The sequence below is a fragment of the Lynx rufus genome, unplaced genomic scaffold (assembly GCF_022079265.1).
Source record: "Lynx rufus isolate CCGP_SWC_20201006 ecotype Redwood Valley unplaced genomic scaffold, mLynRuf1.p SCAF_4, whole genome shotgun sequence".
NCBI classification, from domain to species: Eukaryota; Metazoa; Chordata; class Mammalia; order Carnivora; family Felidae; genus Lynx; species Lynx rufus.
The window spans coordinates 170,189,949-170,210,903 of record NW_025814856.1 but is presented as its reverse complement, the minus strand read 5'-3'; the positions used below and the strand labels follow the sequence as shown (position 1 = coordinate 170,210,903).

General features: G+C 51.7%; 1 protein-coding gene across 1 annotated transcript in view; it reads left to right on the top strand.

Annotated features, from left to right (window-relative positions):
- Window positions 1–20,955, top strand: part of VIPR2 (vasoactive intestinal peptide receptor 2) — a 71,043-nt gene that overhangs the window by 7,515 nt on the left and 42,573 nt on the right. Inside the window, exon 3 of the mRNA XM_047095793.1 lies at window positions 17,085–17,192. Within this exon, the coding sequence (XP_046951749.1) occupies window positions 17,085–17,192 (108 nt within the window). The remainder of the gene's footprint in view (window positions 1–17,084; window positions 17,193–20,955) is intronic.

Genomic DNA, 20,955 nt, shown 5'->3' with positions numbered 1-20,955 from the left:
GACAAAGCTGTCAGCGCTCGTCCCAGGACAGCGGCTTCTCAGTAGGCTTGAATGTCCTTCTTCTTCTCCACAGCATGACTGTTGTGACCACGGCTCGCTGTCCCCCCACACTGTCCTCAAGGGGGAGAGGGCATTTCGTCCCCATCACGGCCCCAGGTCTTACACAGTACTTGGCATTTAAAAAGATACTGAATAAGCTTTTGCTGAACAAATTAATGAAAATTTTCACATTAAAAATTAAGTGATATATGCACATGAAAAAATACCATTCAAAAACGTGTCTAATGGCTAATGTTCCCCACTCCAAACCTCCAGCACCCCTCCCTTACCTCCTAAAGACCGTGCGCACACAGTGTGCAATGTGTCCCCGTTTCCCTTTTGTACAGACGTAAGCCAGGCACCACGTACCCATACACTCCGGTCTGTGCTCGGTCTTTCTTTTTGTTTTCAACTTCAGCAATGTATTTGGTCACGGCTGTGTATTTAAATATTCTATTAAGAGATGCATAATGTTCTAACATACTATTCATCCGTCTGTCCCAGGCTCCTGGGCTTTTAGGGAGCTTACAAGCTGTGCTCTAATGCCTGCATTTGTTCATGTGAATAAAATACTTCACCAGCGTTTGACGGTGGGCTCCAAGCCACTGATCATGAAATTGAAACCTTCTCCTCATGTGACTGAATAACTTGTTAACAGCTTTCTTATTTCTGTGATGGTTTTGTCACAGAAAATGTAAGTGATTACATCCCATTTTATGTCTCATCTCTTCCTTGCACCTTTTTATCACAAAGGGAACTAAACCCTTTCAGAAAATCGAGTGAGGAAGCTGTCTCTTCTGCAGACTCTTCCTGGATCCCCACCTGTCCGAGGCACCTGTTTCTGGCCAGCATGGCCCGTGCACAGAGAGCCCTGCTGTCACATGCTCCATCTGCTTTGTGGTTGTCTTTCTCCCTGCAGAGCACGAGCCCTTGAAGAGCAAGCTCCATATTCGTGGCTTTCTATCCCTGGTCCTTACAGACACGCGAGCAGATGCGTAAACAGAGTACCCACCGTCTTCTATTCATGTGGGTCTGAAGGGAGGCATTCTGGAAGTTCACGGCACGGCCAAGGAGAATGCAGCTGCCCTTCTGATGTCAGTGTGGTGCTAGAGGCCCGCTTCTTCCCCCTCCCCTCCCCACTGACATGGTGGGCTCTTGTTCTAGTCCAAATATCTCTTTGGGCCGATAGATTAAATAGCCTGATCTGTTTTTTCCCATTGAACTGGGTCTTTTTTTTTTTTTTCTTGACTAGATTTCTCGTAATTCTAAACTCCTTAGAATCAGCTAGTAGCCTTGGTTATATAAATAATCAATAATCGGGGCGCCTGGGTGGCGCAGTCGGTTGAGCGTCCGACTTCAGCCAGGTCACGATCTCGCGGTCCGTGAGTTCGAGCCCCGCGTCAGGCTCTGGGCTGATGGCTCGGAGCCTGGAGCCTGTTTCCGATTCTGTGTCTCCCTCTCTCTCTGCCCCTACCCCGTTCATGCTCTGTCTCTCTCTGTCCCCCAAAAAATAAATAAAAAAAAACGTTGAAAAAAAAAATTAAATAATCCATAATCATTTATTGAATTTTCTGAAAGTAATGACTCTAAGTTTACTTTTTACAGGAAAAAAATCTCACTGAGAAAGATTCTACCTTGAATTAAATTTTTATGTTTAGACTCACAACAGGAATCGTAAACAAGAAATCGGTTTCTCGTAAGTGAGATACCTGCACCCCTACAAGCCACGGTGATCGCTGATCTTATTTGGAAGAAGAAGCCTATGACCTGAGGTTAAATCCCAGGAAGGGACTTCGAAGTGGGCTCACACTGCACTGATTCAGACCAGGGTCACTTCTGTCCTCCTTTCTAAGACCGGCCCAAGTCCCTTGGTGCTGGTGACCCCAAGGCTCAGCTCAGCGGCTCAACAAGGGCCTTCACTGCTTCTGCCTCTTTGCTTCGTGTGTTCCCCTCTAAGCCCAAATTTCTTCCTTCCCCCAGATTCTCACAGGACCAGTGGCATGTCCTCCTGCTCTTCTGGTTGGTGGGAATTGGGCTGTAAAGCTGGGTTTCTTCTCCAGATGACCCTGGCAGCACAAGTTCTGATTCGACTGACGTTCTGTTGTTTCCCGTTTGCGCACCCATCACGTGCGGTGTGTACAGGCGGGAGTTTCTGCAGCCTGCTGTCTCTGGGTCTTTTGCCCTGGCATGAGAGCCCTGTGCAGGCCCCCAGCCCCCCCGCACCTGTGCTCTGTGCACACACGTCAGACAGAGCCACGGGTTCTGCCTGGCGCTGGCCGTCCTGGCACGGGGCCAGTGCTGCCATTGGAGGATGGAAGGTAACGAGTATCACTATGGCGTGACCCTCTCAGATCCTTGGTGGATTTTCTCCTGCATGGTTTTGATTGTTGGGCAGCCCTTCCTGACAAGGACTTGGAGATTTGAGGGTGTTCAGTTGCAAGGCTTTGTAGGGTTTTCTGGGTCAAGCACCAATTCTGGGGAGCTGCTTTGAAATGCCCTGTGGCCAAGCCTCTGGTTTTGAGCGGCTGCCTTGTATCATGGCATGAGTGAAAATGAGGCTGTCTTGTCATTTGTGGACACATTGGCTGAGTCTGTCTTTCATTAATTTTTTCAGCATGTTTTTATTGAGTGTATACCAGGAAGGAAGGCATGAAGCGAAATTGGATGGAACATGACCACCCCCTCTCGGAACCCCAAATCACGTCCCCAGCAGCATGGGGTGAGCAGGGATAACAGGGCTTTGAGTCAAAAGGCAGTAGGATTTCTGAGGGGAAACCAGACAATGTAGGCATACAATAACATCAGTTTACTTGGAACCAGAAACTGACAGTGATAGAAAAATGATTAAGGACTTACATCGTCTTTACTCAGAGATAAGACAGAGTGAGGGTGGGTGGGAACACTTCCAAGAAAAATTGATGCTTTTTGATAATAAGCTAATCAGTGGCCAGTATTTTGCGAATTTACTACACACACTTTATGCACAGCAGTCCTCCTGTTCAGTGACGTTGTGTGTCCTGTGTCAGACCTGGGATGGATTCACTCCCACCTGGCGGCTCCCAGACACCCTGCCACCAGGCCAAGCCCTTTTGCATCTCGGTATTGCTTCTGTCATGACAGTGAGCACACGCCCTCTTGTACTGCAGGCGTCCCTTCTCCGGGTTCCTCAGCCTCTTGGCACAAAGGCTTCTGCTGGAGGGACCCTTCCTGTCTGGCACGGATTGATCTGAGAAGCACAGGCTGTGCGAATTCCACCAGTGTGCAGGGCAGAGGGAGGCACCAGGCATGCTGTGTCCCTGAGAGGCTGGGCCCTGTCTCAGGACGAAGGAGGCAGGTGTGCACACGGCAGATGTCAGGGCAGCCCTCCATCCTGATCTGGATCAAGGCGCGTCGAAGTATAGAAATGCGAAAGAACATTCGGAGAGTCTCGTCCAAAGTTGGTGGCAGACAGAGCCCAGGTCCCTGGCCTCCTAGTCAAATGCTGTTTTTACAAAGCCATGTTTGGTATCTTAGCGAGAACATGCTTTAGAAAAGGATTTTCCTTCCTCTTTAGTGTCTGCTTCAAAGAGACGGGAGATTCCTTTGACACTACACGATCTATTAGCCAAGACTGTGCCTAAGTCTCTTGAGTGCTCACTTTTAACTGTCAGCATGTTCAGCTGAAGCTACCTCTTTGCATAAGGGATTCCATCATTTGTGAAATCAGCATTTCCTTTTCTCTGGCCTACAGTGATGGTTTTGAAGTTTCGGGACAGGACCTTGATTGGTACCTTGTGCCTTTGGCCTTAGTTTCCTCATCACACCCCTGGTGGGGTCCCTCAGTCCTCTGCTCTTCTGTGTGGACATAGGCCTGTCACCGGCTGCTGTGGTCTTTCTGCAGGTGGAGACCGGGAGGTCCGGGATGACAGATCCATGGCCCAGAGCATTCCCAGATGTCTGCACCCCCCTGGGATGGCATGCTTACTGTGACTCAGTCAGCAGTGCTCTGGCAGCCCAAAGGCTACTTCCGAAGACTCCCTCCCTCCTATCCCAGGGAGATATTAACACAGCTTTTTAAATCTGTGACTTCTTCACAGCTCCCTCCTTTCCTGCGGAGAGAGGACAGAGGCCTGTTTGGGAGGGCAGTGGGGGTGCAGCCAGGATGCCTGGTGGGGCCCTGCCCATGTAGCCCCAATGACAAGGGCAGCACGTCCTTCCTACTGCCCCTTCCCCAGCACTTCGGCTCTGTCCTGTGAGCCCCTGGGCTCAGTACCCTGAGACACTAACAGATCCACGCAAGCCCGTCTGCCTGCTCCTCAGGAGTTCAGAGGAGGGAGTGTTTCCACTGGGGGGCCGGGTGCTGGCTGTGTTCTCAAGCTCCGAGATGCAGGGCTTGGACCAACAGTGAAGGGGAGAGGCACGTGTTGGGAGTGCAGGGCGTCAGCCCGGGGAAGGGCTAGGAACAGGGAAAGGAAAACGGAGTTGACCCCCAGCCTGGATTGCTGAGAATAAAGAGCCTACCGAGGGATTCTGGAAAGTGAGCTGCACCTCAGGTAGGCTCTTGGGGCAGACGCTTCTGAGGGGAGTCGTTAGGGTGGCCCTGGGAGCGGAGCAGCCTGCCAAGTGAGTAACATCCCAGGCGGGACATGAAGGTGTCCGCTGTAGGGGAGGAGGGGAAGAGCCGTTGCCACAGATGGTGCAGCCAGCAGCCCAACTGCAGAGAGATGGCGACCGGGGAGGCCCTGGGGGCTGGACGGTGTGAGTCAGCTGCCCTCCAGAAGTGCAACAGGAGCCGGAGACGGAGCTGAGGGCCGAGGAAGAGGTGCCTTGGGGTGGGGACCACTGAGTCCACGTGGGAGCCGAAGAGAGAGGCAGAGGCAGAGGGCCGCTGAGCGGGTGGGACCGTGTTTGGCAGAAGGCCTTGCGTGCAGACGCGAGCTCAAGGGCAGAGCTGAAGGAAGAGGCGGGCAGGGAGGACAGCGTGAGGTATCAGGGGCCCCACACTCCCGGGGGGATGGGGCTGAGGAGGTCACCAGACCTGGACCCGGGGCACTGACTGGCAGACACTCGTGGGGACCCTGGCGGCCGTGTCGTACCGGCCCTCTTAACGGCTGCACTTCCCACAGCGGCCGGTCCCAGAGGGAGCTGGCGGCACCCTTGGCTTGGAGGAGCAGGGCCGGGCGTGTCTGTGCTTGGGCTGGTTCTCACACCCAGGGTCACACTCCGCTGTGCGCCTGCTGTGCTGTGTGTGAGGACGATTTGTCACGCTCCTCATAACACTGTTAGATCTATGTCCTGGAACGATCCTGGGAAGTCACCCAAGTCCCGATCATAAATCTGTGGAGGATTACCCTGGGAATAACATGGCAGGAGGCCCAGCATATTAGCCTCTCAGCAGAGCAGTGCCCTGCCCTGCCTGGAGTTCACATGGTCCCGACTTGTCGAAGACATTGGGAGCAAGGCTTTGGAGAAGTTTTGACATTTAAGGAAACAGAGGCTGCTTGTAAACGGCGATAACAGCAAACACTTCAGTGAGTGAAAGGCACAAGCTGGTTGACACGATTTAGCACACGCATCAGTTTCCCTAAACCGACACCATTTTAGGGCCTTACACAGGCTTCTGAAGGCGGCCTGAGAGGGTGTGGGTGCTGCTCTGGCCTTTGAGGTGTTGGCGGCCCATCCCTGGGCAGCGGTGCTGACCGGAGGGTCCCACCCACAGGCATCAGATTCACTCAGGCTCAACTTGGAGGACATTCTGATGTTTGGGATTTATTGGATTTGGCATATTTTTAAATTAAAAAAAAAAATTTTTTTTAATTTATTTTTGAGGGAGGGAGAGAGAGAGCCAGAGCATGAGCTGAGGAGGGGCAGAGAGAGAGAGAGGGAGACACAGAATCTGAGGCAGGCTCCAGGCTCTGAACTGTCAACACAGAGCCTGATGCGGGGCTTGAACCCATGAACCGTGAGATCATGACCTGAGATAAAGTCGGACACTTAACCACCTGAGCCACCCAGGCGCCCCAAATTTGGCATATTTTTAAAACACGTGAGTTCAAACTTGATCTCTTTTTTGAAAAATCCTTTGGTTAACAGCCTTGGTTAATTCTGGGTTTTGAGTCTTGGTTTAATGTGAGTTTGAGTCCCAGAATATGACTCTCACTAATGGAATCCACCTGCACCACCAACCCCAGAATAAAACTTTCCTGCTTCCAGATGCAAAGTTTCAAAGCGATCTATTATCAAAGTGCCATCCAGCGGCAACGTCGTAGCAAATGGTATTTCCAGACCTTAGTTGTAGTTCACCTCCAGGCTACTGAGAAGGGCATTACTTCATTCGGCACCCTAATTGGACAGAATATTGGGGTATCCTGGCATTGTCTGAAAAATACCTTCCCTGTAAAATATTCCTTGTAGCACCTTAAATGTCTCTGGAGTCCAGGTCGGCTGTGGGACCTGGGTTTTCTAATGTGTAAAATCGAGGTGTCTCACAAGTGACCTACGGAAGCAGTATGGCCCCAGGGCCTCATCCAGGCCTGCTTAGCTGTTTCTTTCAGGGACCTAAGGCTTAGGGACCTGCTTTGTGGACTCGTGCACAAGCCCCAGGAATGATGAAGCACCAGTCCCCAGGTGATGTCTCTGTGGTATATTCTCCTGCTGTATCTTGGTCAAGGCCCTCCTGGCAGAGGTAACTCGTGATAGTGCAGCCTTGGGAACATAGTAGCTGCTCACTAAACACGGGTTGAAGAAATGAATACTTGTTACTGCAGATGATAAGAGGGCGTGGCTCACGTCAGCTACAAGCCTGTTACATCACGAAGAAAGTGCAGGCTGTTGGTTGGACAGTGTGTTGTTTCGTTTCTGCCTCCACGGACAACAGACAGCTAGGTTGTCACCATGCCCCAAGCTTGTTCTATCAACTTGTCTTCCAGACCCTTCCGGGAACACGCTTCTGGCGTGTGCTTGTCTTTCACCTACACTGATGGTCTGTGAATGTCCAGAGCACATTCATTAGTCCTGAAGAGTTACTGCATTGGCTACGTCCCCTCAAAAGGCCCCTTTCTGCTGTGCTGCCAGTAAGCATTATTTTCATCATTCCTGATTGCAACATTGTAAAAACATTTTTTAATGTTTATTCACTTTTGAAAGAGACAGAGCATGAGCAGGGGAGGGGCAGAGAGAGAGGAGACACAGAATCCGAAGCAGGCTCCAGGCTCCAAGCCGTCAGCATAGAGCCCAACGCAGGACTTGAACCCGTGAACCGTGAGATCATGACCCGAGCCAAAGTCGGACACCTAACCGACTGAGCCACCCAGGCGCCCCATGATTGCAGCATTTTTAAAGCAGCATTTAGCACCATACCCAGCTTAGCAAATGCATGGATGTATCTTGCCGTATCTTACTGGTAAATACTTTAAGAACAAACGATGTAAATATGCATCCTTAGAACAACAGAAAAAAGGAATCCTTCATCTAGTAAGATTTGATCATCACTTTTCAGGCTCAGATTAACTAGGGTTCTACAGGACTTAGCATAACAGGATATTTGTTAATTGGCCCCCGAACTGGCAACATGCAAAGATATATACAAGGAGGAAACCAGAAACCGAGGGAAGGACTGGTGGGAAAATTTAGGAGTAGGAAGTGTGTTTTGGAGCCTCTAGACGCAGTGGCAGGTTTACCGGTGATTCTGTCCACTGTCCACAGGGCTGGGAATCTGGACCTGCTGGGCATCTCCAGGCAGCTTCCTTTGGACTTTGTCAGCCACACTGGGGAGCCTTGTTTACAGTAAATGCTGAGACGAGCCCAGCACGAAGTGTTCTCTGCTTCTGGCAGTGCTGGAGGGAGGACTGCCGTGTCTCTACCTCATGCACCCTGAGCTCAGGCCACAGAGACCCTGGGGTCCTTCCTGTGCTGTGTGCTCAGCTCAGGCTCCTGGGAAGCCCTGCCTTGAGTGTCGGAAGTGGTCTCTGTGTGTATGGGGGTCGTCTCTGAGCGGAAAGTCAAAGCTGGGTAGGGAGGAGAGTGTTAAGTTGTTGCCATTTCTGCCCATTGAAGACTCCAGAAGCAGAATTAGGTCTGAGAGCAGAAATTACAAGTAGCCCAGTTTTGACTGCAGGACATGGGACAAATCTTACAGTGACCTGAGGCCCCGAGGTGGGAGGGTTACTTGATGATGTGCTGACCGCCACTGGGAGAAATTAGAGGGTCCAGAGCTGCCCGTTGGGGCTACATCTGGTCCTTTGAATCCTGGGTGCCCACCAGTATGTGGCGTCTAGAGTGAGGGGAGAATGCTGGTCACAGAGTCTTCCTGGCTCTGGGGCTCTCGGAGACTTGTGTGTGTGTTCACCTGTTCGTGAGCACCTAGCAGGAAAGGAAAAGCTCGTGTCCCCTCAGTGAGCCTGGTGCAGCACGGCCCTGGGGCCAGCTCTGTGGGGCCAGCAGGCAGGGGCTGGGCAGCAGTCGGCTTGTCCGGGGATTCAGGTCAGAACAAATGGCTGTGTTCACAGACAAAGCACTGTGTACAAGAGGTTTCTTCCAACAAAATTGGTGAGTCATTCCATTGAACTTTCAGTTCTTTAAATTGATAATAGGCATGGAGGGGGGCTGGAAATGGGAAACAGATCAATGACTTTGATGACCAAAAGGAAGAGACCATTACATAAGAATTTTAGGGCTCAGAGGATCTGTGGAAAGCTCCTAGGTGGCTGCCAAGCCATGCCTGTCGGGACTCCTCCAGTTCTCATTCGGATGGGAGGGACTGAGAACACAGTTCACACGGCCCAGGCATTCCTGGTGGCAGGCCGCATGGTGAGGCCGCATGTGCTGTGGGGCTCTCGTCTCAGCTTTTGTCTGGTTCATCCTTGTCCTACAGGAACAGAGTGCAAAGCGGGACTCTGTCTTCAGTCAATAACAATTAGTGAGCCCACTGAAAGCAAAAGGGAGTAGCTGCTTTGGAGGTGTTTTCAGGGCCTATGGGATGAGTCCCCATGAGGGCACAGGCCACTGCCTCATCCCTGAATTCGTCCTTGTCCTCTGCCCAGGAGCCGGCCTGCAGGGACCAGGGGCTGTGGCTGAGAGACAGAAGCCCTGTCCGACTGCACAGGGAAGGAGGGGGTGGAGGTTTCCACCAAGAGAGGCTCTCAGCCTTCCAGACACACTGGGCACATCTGCCCCTTGCCCGCCCAGCCCTCGCTGCCCCTGCCACACCACAGGCCACTGGCTGCCCATATCTGATCAGGAAACCAGACTGTGCCTCAGCCCACAGTCATCAGAAACTCGAGGGGCACAGCCTGCATTTCCCACTGGTCAGGCACGAAGGGACGGCACCCTCTCAGATCAGGTCTGGCACAGGCATATCAGCGCACGGTTTAACAAACATGAGAATTGTGAGTTTCCCTGCATGCTGCACGCTAGACTGTTAGGAGAGGAACGTGGGCACAGTGTCTCCCTTCTCCTCTTTCGTGGGCTCATCTGACGTGGAAACATGCTTCCAGTGGGTGTAGAATGCACACCTGGAAAAATATGTAGAATTTTAAAGACATATTTCAATGAGGTGCTTTTACTGTGACCTTAAGTACTGAGAAGTTCTCAGTGGACAGATGCTGGGGCAGTGGGATTTGATGAGGGCTTGGATGTGTTCCCAGTGGGTCTCATGACCTGAGACAGTCTCGCAGCCTCTTGAGGTAGGACCTCCCCACGGCACTGCAGTGTTTCCCAGATGAGCTGTGAGTCTCTTCCCGATAACAAAATTTTGCGTCTTTTAGAATGATTGTCCCACTGACCCTCTGAACAGTCACGTTTCCTACTTTCTTTTTGTCCCTGGCAAAGCATTGATACTTATTTTGAGGGACCGATGAGGGCAATGACAAATGGAGTGAGAGGTGACATTTGTTTTTAAAGTGCTTTTTCCTATTCAGAGGTGTCCAGTGATTAATCTGGCCTGAGTCACCCCAGACCAAAATACAGGCCACAGGGGCTGCAGGGGAGCGGCCCCCTGGGGCAGCCCCTGCAGAGGCCCCACACCCCCGGGCAGAGCTGCCTGCCTGGCACTTCCAGGGACTGCTTCATGGGCTGCTGCCCCCAAGACTGGGCCCCCTGGCTGTCGACACCCCACCCTGCTTAAGTCCCTAACACACAGAGGCTGTGTGGGCCAGGGGTTCAGGTTCTTGTGCCTGCCTCTTCCTCTGTGCCATATACACCAGTGGCCTTTTGGGGTTTTGGTGACACAATGAGTTCACGTGTCCAGAGTGTTGAGGGCAGTGTCTCGCCCACAGGAGGTGTTCTCTCGGTCAGCTCTGCCACCATCACCACTAACACTGTGGCCCCGTCTGTTTCTCTTAGTGGCCACATCTGAGGGGCTGGTTGTCGGGCTCAACTCCTGGGTTTGTGGAGGTGCAGAGGAGGGGCGGGCACTTCAGCACCCTTAGGAGCGCGTGAGGCGCTGTCCCTGCCTGGTGAGCACCCTCTTGCCTCGTAGCCTCTAAATTTTCTGCCCGGGGCCCTGTCGGGGATCACTTCCACTTTGCAGAGGGGGAAACTGAGGTTTAGAAAAGTTAAGCACGTGCTCGTGGTCAGAACCAGATGTGCTGTTTTTCTAGTCTTTCTTGAGCAAGGTTTAAAAACTAAAAAGTAAATGAAAACTCAGCATCTGTCATGAAAGCCCTTGGATTTGATGGTGTGTTTCCACTGCGGGCTGAGGATCCCAGACGGAGGCCTTTCCCCTTTGCCCCTCCTGCCTCTGTTATTAGGTACTTTTCAGTGTCTCCCCCCACCCCCATCTTCTCATGCACATGAACTCTCAAGCCACCCGCACGACAGAGACAGGGACCAGGACAGAGGACCCGTCTCTGTCTCACTGCATCAAAACCATTTCTTCTGCGTGTTCACGCTGATGGACTCAGCTGACAGCGTTTCATATACAGCTTCTGGAAGCCAGTAAAATGGTTCCTAGCAGAGTATGCCTCCACGGCCAACCCACTGAAATTCCTCTTCTGGGACTTTGCTCAGGATTCTGGCAGTGGGGACGGCAGAGAAGTCCACCTGCAGAAACTGCCCCTGGAGAGGCGCGGGGCTCCCACCTGGCGAATGCCCAGTTAACAGGGAAGAAGAAAGGCTCCTTGGTCAGCAGCCGTTGTGCCCACCGAGGGAGCTCTGGGCAGGCCTCCCAAGCTTCCCTGCAATGTCTGATTCCGGAAGAAGCTTTGCTGCTCGTGACTTTAAACTTACACTGAGTTTTTGAATGCCGGAAGTTATTGGTAATGTTTCCTCTTAAATGTGGAGGGAGGCATACTGCCAACCAGTGCCCAGCCAGAAACAGTTTTCTCTTTCTCTCCTCTCCCCACTCACCGGTTCCTGCGGCCCACCCCTCACTCTGTCTAGAGCCTGGAGACTCAGAGGACAAGGCCTCCCGATGCAGGTCTCCCAGCCTCTCCTCCACAGGCAGGGCTGCAGCCACTGAGTGCCCCCCCACCCCACCCCCGTCACTACTCACTGCTTCCTGGTGCATGCTGGAAAATGGGCCTCCATCACTCTTTGAATGTGGGACCCTCACAGTCCATCTCTAAGAGCCGGGCCCACCAGGGTTTCCTAAGCTTCTCTCTCTGGGAGTTGGTATTTGTAAGGGACAGGAGTCTCTCACGGTCGAAAGGTAGATGGGTCGGGGCATGGCTGCCGCCCACAGTGCCCCAGGAACCTCACACAGAGAGGGAAGTATCCGTGTGTGTGGCCGTGGTCACAGCCTCGTCTGAAACATAGATCCTGATGTTTGCTGCAGGAGCACTGACAGGCATCCCTCTGTGCACATGTGCAGGTGCGAAGGGACTTGTCTGCAGTGGGTGGGTCACAGCTGTGTGGACGAAGCACAGCCTCACAGGCCTCCTTCCTACAGAAAGTGTGACATGACAGGAGTGAGATTCACGTTGTGCTTTCCCTAAAAATTCGTTGGTGTTTATGTCATTGAGATAATGAGAAAAAAAATCCAGAAGTCAAAGCAACACAGGCACCGTCATCTGTGAGAGTTAGGACTTGCCTGGAAATATTTTAGAAAATTTGGTAGAAGGATTAGTTTCCTCTTAATCATGGCAGATTCCTCCCCACGTGGTGAGACTCTGCCCTCTGACGAGATGATCTCAAGAAGGTTGAGCTACAGGTGCCTCCTTAGAGTTCGGTTCTCTGTGCCCGTGTTTCCAGCACATCCACGTGAACGTGTTCTAACAGCAGCCTTTCCTGAACGCTGTTCACCAATGTCCTGTGTGTACCCCATTGACAATGCTATGAGGTTTAAGAAAAGTCTGCAGGCCGCACACGTGGAGGGTCAGTTTTTCCAAGCTGCTGAGTCTAGAGTGCAGTTTACGTTGGGCACCTGTACTTGCTCTTCCCTTGAAATTGGCAAGTTCGCCCCAGGCAGCTTGGCCAGGCTCCTGGCGAGGGCTCTCCCTGCCCACCTGTTACCCCCCTGCAGCCTCTGGGACACTTTGCAACATACAAGTGCCCCCTAAAGCTGTCACTCACCCTACTGCTCCATGAAATAGCATGCAAGCTGATGGAGAGCCACAGAAGCACTTGTCTCTGAGAAAACTAGCGTGTGCGCTCTGGGAAGACTAGGAAAAGCGAGGTGCCGAAGAGTGGTAGAGTTGGAGGTGAGAATGACAGCTGGGGTCAGCTTTGGAAATCTAGTCTGGAAGGAGTCTGCCGGCCCATGTCCAGACTTTCAAAGTGGGAATCCTAGACAGACTTCAGGGTATGTGTACTCAGGAGAGACTCTGCAAAGCCCAGTAGGCAGGCCGATGCTCAAAGGAAAGGCTTTGGCTATATGTTCCAAGTGTAAGTAATAAACATACACTTTTGTGTTTTATTTTTTCTTTATTAAAGCTTATTTATCTTTGAGGGACAGAGAGAGACAGAGCGCTAGCAGGGAAGGGGCAGAGGGAGAGGGAGACACAGAATCTGAAGCAGGCTCCAGGCTCTGAGCTGTCAGCACAGAGCCCGAAGTGGGGCTCAAACTCCCAAACCGCAAGATCGTGACCTGAACCAAAGTCGGAGGCTTAATCGACTGAGTCACCCAGCACCCCTGTGTTTTAGGTGTTTTTTTCCCTAGCTTTTCAGTTCAGCAAGCTACTAACCATCACTTAAATGAGAGGGCTTCTTCCACATCTCTTTGGTGGGTTTTGAAAGACAGAAAATATCTGTGTGATAAGTGGAAAATACATTTTTTTACCAAAAAGTCTCACATATTTCTTCATAGAATATTTCAGATAATGTGCGTGGGCACTCTTGGCTGATAAACCACCACAAGGAGACAGTCTCACCTGTCCGGACTGGCTTACCTTCAGCACTAGAGTATAGATACAGCAATGACGGGCTCCATTTTCTCTCTTCGCTTTAAGCTTCTTGATAGTTTGGAAGAGTGGCTTTTAGGGTTTGGTGGCTTCCTTTAACTAGAGCTCTGAGAGAACTTCCTGTGAAGACAGCCGTGTTTTCCACCTGAGCTGTGATGTCACAGCCACAAACCGCGCCTGGCCGCTGAGCTCCAGTTTGAAATCAGCTACTGCGACTGAGGAACTGAATTTTTATTGTATTTAGTCTTGACTAATTTAGATTTAAATTTAAATGGTCACACGTGGCAAGGGGTTGCCATACTGGAAAGTGCAGCTCTGGGACTTCTCAGTTTTATAGCAATGTACCCTCTGGGTTCATTTTCTTTTAATTATTGTTTTAGCTAAAACTGCTGGCTTTTGTTAAATAACAATGGTGATAGCAAGTTTCCAGCCAGGTTCCTGACTTTGCTTGCACACTGTGTTTAACCATCTCTAATAATACTTTCTAATTTAAACAAACGGTCTTTGTCCTATTAAAGTGTCCTATATTATTTTCTTATTTGGAGTTTTTGACCATCAGGAATGGTTGCTAACTTCTGTCGGGTAACCTTTCAGAGTCTATTTGATATGCACAGGCTTTTCCTCCTTTCAGAGGGACTCGACTTTTTCGTCATCATCTTAAATACCAAGGGCTGCTACGAGTGCATGACAACAGTAAGCTCCCCGTACAGGCCTGACTGACTGCCTCCCCTGGCCGCTGTGTCTTGGACAATCCACACTGCTCATCATTGTGCAGACTAGTCTCTGCTCCCAAATGTAATGTCTTCGTTCATACTGTTCTTTTATTGGGAATGGCCCCGCCTGTCACACTTCCGTCCCTCCTCCAATCTGTCCTCCAGTGGTCACGTCGCAATTGTCGGTTTGCATTATTATGATCACAGCTGACCACGTAACAGTCAATATTTCCTTTCTTGTCTAACTTTATGCTTTTCCTGGAGCAATAAATGCCTGGCTTTTCTATTCCTTCATTTTCTATGTATCTATTGGTAATTAGGCATCAAACTTTGTACCAGAACAACAAAATACTCTCAAGACAATTGGGTAACGTGAGGTTATCACAAAGTGCCATTTCTTCCTTAGAGCCCTCTCCTCCTGGGCCCCCCACCTTCCTGCCCCAGTTGGCCTGGCTGGTCTGGGGCCTCCCGTGGGCCTGTTCCAGTTAGGTGGCAAAAGTCAGCCTCCACAAACAACTGATGGGGGAAGGAAGGATGGAAGTCTCAATGCTCAGAAGTCACACTTGACGTGATCCTCTCGAATTCAGTCACCCCGCGCCCGGCGTCCTGCGTCCGGGGCCCCTCCAAGGCGCAAACACCGCCTTCCTCTTGCTTCTCGCCCTGCTGTGGGTGCTGCCTCATTACTTAGCACATGTATGCTTTTGATCTTCAAAGTTTATCGACATCTCTGGGTGCAGCCCTTTCACACTTGTGGGTGTCATTGCTGTGAGATTGGGAAGCAGGAGAGAGAAGCCATGGACGCGTCACTGGCGGTCTCCGGCCCTCAGACTCCCCACAAGTGTGGATGCCTCATCACCAGCCTGCCGTCCTCCTGCGCCCCGGCCCCAGGGCCGGGCAGATGACTCTCCCCGCTCACTGTAGGTGGGAAGGCCACCACAGCCTCTGAGTCCTGCACTGCCCGCTACACGTGGGTCCAGTAAATGCACAAATAAAGGGACGGCTTGCCAGCGATTGAAGGGATTGACCCATCAGACTCTAGGTACTTAACTCAAATCTTACTATAATGGGAAAAGTGACTGAAATGAACCCGTGGATTTATTATGTCTCCACTAAGATTTCATTATTTAAGCAGAAATTTGTCATTTCTGTGGTGAGGACGGTTGAACCTTCACAATGACCAACGGCCAGTGGTCTGACCAATGGTCAGAACACACTGCTTTCCCGACGGTGGAGAGGCTGTGCCACTGCTGTGTTTCCCTGGAGACCTGGACACCTCACTTTCCCCCTCGTTGGAGCTCTGTTGGGAACCCCGGCCCTGACCTGCCTCATCCAAGGCTCAGCAAGCTCCTGCTCTCCTGTGCTGGCATCCGGAGGTGTCATGTGTGGTGTCACTGCAGGGCCACTCCCTGCCCTGGTCTGTTCAGCCCAGGCACAACGTGGAGTAGCTAGTGACTCATTTGTACTTGATGACTTATTCTGAATATTTCTTTAAGAACAATATTTTCCTCACATGTGTAAGGATGTTAATATAGTATGAATGTATTACTCATTTAATCATTGGTATCTAATTTTTAGAATGAATATATTTTCATTTTTATTTTATTTTTTAAAATTAAAAAAAAATTTTTTAATGTCTTTACTTATTTTTGAGACAGAGAGAGACAGATCATGAGCAGGGGAGGGGCAGAGAGAGAGGGAGAGACAGAATCCCAAGCAGGCTCCATGCTGTCAGCACAGAGCCCGACGCGGGCCTCAAACTCACAGAGGAGTGAGATCATGACCTGAGCTGAAGTAGGATGCTCAACCGACTGAGCCACCCAGGCACCCCATTTTTATTTTAAAAACTTCTAGAAAGTATTTTCATCTGCAAAACTTGATTTATACCCAACTTATCAGAGGCATCTGCATTCTTGAGCTAAAACACTCCTGTGTTCGAACCAAGAATGCAAATACTTCATTGGTGTTTTTGTACAGTTCCTGTGCAGGACTGGATGGCATGTCAGAACTGTTGTTTGTTTGTTTTTACCTAGGCTAGCACCTCCAATATTGAAGTTAATACAGTATCAGTACCTGGGACTTGTAGTAAAAAGCCTTGGGTTCAAATGTGGATTGTCATGGTTTGTGTGACGTTGAGAGGTCATTGCCTTTCACCTTGGATGATTGGCACGTTTGTATCTTTGCACAGGGTGTGGTGGTTGCTAAGACCGTGTAAGAGATCTGGAGAATGGCTTAAGCCATAACATTATACAAATTAGGTTATTTGATAACTGCATGAGGGTAACCTAAGATTTCATCATATAGATGTCATCTTGACTATTAAAATCAAGTAAATCTTGGGGCACCTGGGTGGCTCAGTCAGTGAAGCGTCCAACTTCGGCTCAGGTCATGATCTCAAGGTTCATGAGTTCGAGCCCCGTGTCGGGCTCTGTGCTGACAGCTCAGAGCCTGGAGCCTGTTTCTGATTCTGTGTCTCCCTCTCTCTCTGACCCTCCCCCATTCATGCTCTGTCTCCCTCTGTCTCAAAAATAATAAACGTTAAAAAAATTTTTTTAAATCAAGTAAATCTTATCAAATATTTAAATGTGCAAATTATCCTTGAAGTCAGATTCCCTAAAAGCGGAAGTATGCCTTCATCCAGGGGACCCTAAGCCTTCAAGAGTACCCATAGTATACCACTGGGGGAAGCACCTCAGCAGGAGAGAAGTAACGATTCTATTAAAGTTCATCAGTGCACATTGCACATTGGATTACTCAAATACTTTCTACCACACATCTGGTTATTTCTCCAAACCTGATTAAAACGAACACAGACGCTAACTATATTCTCAGCAATTCTGTTGGTGCAAACTTGTTTCACAAAAAGGTAATTTGCAAGATAGTTACCTAAGTAAGGGACTATCTACTTGCAAAGCCTTTGAACAGATGTGCTCCTGCTGACCTAGGCATCCCCCAAGCAGCCTCGCGTATGCTTGCGTTGCACCGGTTAGTCCTTCTTACACTGTCTCTCTCCTCCTAGCCTGCACTGGCGTCTGGGACAACATTACGTGCTGGCGCCCTGCGGACGTAGGCGAGACTGTCACAGTGCCCTGTCCTACAGTGTTCAGCAATTTTTACAGCAAACCAGGTACCGTCTGTCAGCGTTGTGTCTAAACCCCCGCAGAGGCTATGGGCTGGCTTCTCCATGGAAGGCAGCAAGAAGCAGGCTCCTTGGTCTCCTTTACTGAGTCAGGGAACGGCTGTGCCGTCATCGACTGAGCTGGTTTGAGGAGCAGGAGGATGAGAAGCTTCTTGCCAGGCCAGCCACCTCAAGGGAAACGGCAGGGGAGAGCAGGCCCGAGACAAGCATGGACGAGTGAGCCTGATACGGGAGCGCCCCAAAGGGGGCGGGCAGCAATGCAGACGAGGAGCCACTGGCTTCAGGCGCCGAGGAAAACATCCGTGCAGTCCTGTGCCTCCCTGCCACTCGTGGGTGTCCGTGAGCCATCAGAGAGCGTCCTCCGAATGCTTTGAGGCGCCCTGATGCTCAGGGACAGTGGCCAGGCTTTCCTCGAGCCCAGAAGCAGTCTCTTGTCCACAGGAAACATCTTGCTCATTGGACCGAGCTCAGCTCCCAGCCCCCACTCTCTGAACCCGCTCCATGTGGTCAGAAGACCCGCTGTCTCTCTGTCTCCAGGGTCCGGAGGGGCTGGCAGGGCTGGGGTGCCACCAGTCCTGCGCCTTTGCTCTCCGCACGCTGCCACAACATCTCTTGGCTTGTTCCCAGGAAGGTGGTTGTGCTGTGCTGTGCTGTGGTTTTTGTTTTCTCTTGTAAAGGATCCAGACTTTTATAACATGAAGAAATCTATCCGGAAGAATAGAAAAGAGGAGATACATCTGGAAATCAGAAAGGCAGGATACTTTCAAGCACTGTAGAGAACTTATTTTCATCTTGAGCAAGCGTTACAGGGGAAAAACTCTTGAGAAGTAGAATTGTTGAAACACTTCAAGCAGAAATTTGTGGCACAGGTTGGGATGGAGGAAAAGAAAGGTTTCCTTTTATCCCTGTGACTTGCAAGGTGAGACTCTTCCTGAGTTAGTCAGTGAAGCAGTTTGAGGGGACTTGGGGTCATACCTGCATAAGCAACATTGGTCATCTTCAAGTCAGAAAAACTAAATTATTTTAGAAAATCTAAACTCTAAAAAATATCCTATCTAATCAATACCATTTGTACTGAATGGTTTGGACTATAAATATTCTCCCAGAAATCTCAAATGAATTGGCTTAGACTTAGGCTTCCCCTAATAGATGGTAGGTTCTAAATGCCTCCAGGGGGCAGCCGGGGGTTGCACACTGGAGAGCACAAGAGCTCTGATTCTGGGCCACCTGTTGTGAGCGCCTCACCTCTGCCAGAGGGGAGCCACCTGGGGCACCCAGCCCAGGTCAGGCTAGAACCTGGCTCTGCTATGAGTCATTGTGCTGCTATGGAGAATGAAGACTCCGTGTCTGCCTTGGGTTAAATGCTTGATGCTCTTTTTTATATCCAAACAGGGAGCGTGACGCTGCCTTGCTGCTGTGGGGAGATCTCTACTACTAGGGAGTTCTCCTGAGTCTGTATAAAACAGCGAGGTGATCTGAAAAGTGTATGCATCCCCTTATTTAACTGGTCACAAAACATGTGAACCATGAGGCACTTACACAGACTGTCGACAAATTGTGGTCCACATGGAGTGCAGTCTCTAGGAGTGTTGGACAGAGTGTGGGCCTTAGAGAAACGTGAACGTAATCCGGAGCTGGGGGCTGAGTAGGTCTGAGGCTGGGGCCGACAGGCATTGGATGGCAATGGGCGGAGGCCCCAAATAGGAAATTTGGCAGGGATAAAGTGTGGTCTTGAAATACAGTTAAGAACCAGTAGGGCTTGAAGCTGTATGTTACTTCCCAGTTAGCAGAAAGCACTTAGAATGTGATAGTTGCTCCCACAGTGACCTGTGGGGAGAGCCAGATCATAGAGTGACTTGTGACTGTTTCAGCCCATGGACCCAGATGCTCAAGAGACAGATCTGTGCTTTCATGAAAATTGTTTTCTCTTCTGAGTTCTCCTACCTCCAGTAGCGGGAAATTGGGTGGGCTCTCTAGATGATGTCATGGCAACCAGCACCTTGCTGTCTGCTGTCCTCATGCTGCGTGAGCTCCAGGGTCCGTGGGAGGCCCCTCTGAGCTGTGCTAGGATATGGGGTGCAAATCCACTCCCACAGGCCAGCAGAGTGACAGGAAAGCTGTGGGGACTCAGTTTAGCACCGAGGATGAATCTTTAAAAGGGACAGCGGCAAACCATCAAGTGAAGGAGGGAGGCAGGCTCATACACTAAGGTTTGTTCTGAAGAGTTGACCCCTTAGGGCATGGTGGTTCCTGCTCACTTAGCGCTTCTCCAGGGCAGGGAGACAGTGGGTGTGACTGCATTGGAGGGAAAGCCCAAACAGATGGACAACAAAATGGTCCGGAGCACAGGCCCTGCAGCCAAGCAGACTGGCTCTGAGTTCTGGCTCTGCCAACTTGTCCCGGGGGCACAAGAGTGAGTCCCGAAATTAGCTAGGCCTTGGGGTTGTGGTCAGACCTTACCCTGAGGGCTGTGGAGCCTAATGCAGTGCCTGCAACACAGAGCTCACAATTGGGAGCTGCTCTCACATCAGACTGGGTCGTCCGGAGGGCAGGGACCCCCCCGCCCCAATAGGCACAGTGCTCCCCGTGCAGGCAAACTCACCCTCCCTGCCTCTGCAGACGACCAAGGACCCTCACAGACTTACACCCAATGAGCTTATAATCAGCTTTGGGGAGCACGCGAGAGTGACACTTGTCACTGCTCTGCTCAGGGCGCCAGGCATGGCTGCTAAACTTGGGGCTACAGCAGGAAGAGTTCACAAAGACTGGGAGGTCCTCACAAAGTGGTGGGGGTTCCCACCGAGCAGATGGTCCCCACAGAGTCAGCGTGGGGAAGAGGTCCACTCACAGAGGAGGGAGAAGGAGGTCCAGGCTCCTGAGTCATAAAGCTGTGGCTTCCCCTCTTTTCCTATATGTTCCCACTCTCACCTCCCTGGACTTTCTCTCTTCTCCCCAGGCTCCCTCCCACCTCCTGGCCCTTCTCTCACCTCCCTGGTCTCTCTCTCACCTCCCAGCCCCTCACCCACCCCCCAGGCCCCCTCCCACCTCCAGGCCCCTCGCTCACCTCCCCAGGCCCCTTCCCACCTCCCGGCCCCTCACTCACCCCCCCAGGACCCCCCCACCTCCCAGCCCCTCACTCACCCCCCCAGGCCCCCTCCTACCTCCCGGCCCCTTGCTCACCTCCCCAGGCTCCCTCCCACCTCCGGGCCCCTCTCTCACCTCCCTGGTCTCTCTCTCACCTCCCAGCCCCTCACTCACCCCCCCAGGCCCCCTCCTACCTCCCAGCCCCTTGCTCACCTCCCCAGGCTCCCTCCCACCTCCGGACCCCTCTCTCACCTCCCTGGTCTCTCTCTCACCTTCCAGCCCCTCACTCACCCCCCCGGGCCCCATCCTACCTCCTGGCCCCTCGCTCACCTCCCCAGGCTCCCTCCCACCTCCGGACCCCTCTCTCACCTCCCTGGTCTCTCTCTCACCTCCCAGCCCCTCACTCACCACCCCCCAGGCCTCCTCCCACCTCACGGCCCCTCGCTTACCCCCCCAGGCCCCCTCCCACCTCCCGGCCCCTCTCTCACCTCCCTGGTCTCCCTCCCACCTCCGGACCCCTCTCTCACCTCCCTGGTCTCTCTCTCACCTCCCAGCCCCTCACTCACCCCCCCCCAGGCCTCCTCCCACCTCCCGGCCCCTCGCTTACCCCCCCAGGCCCCCTCCTACCTCCCGGCCCCTCGCTTACCCCCCCAGGCCCCCTCCCACC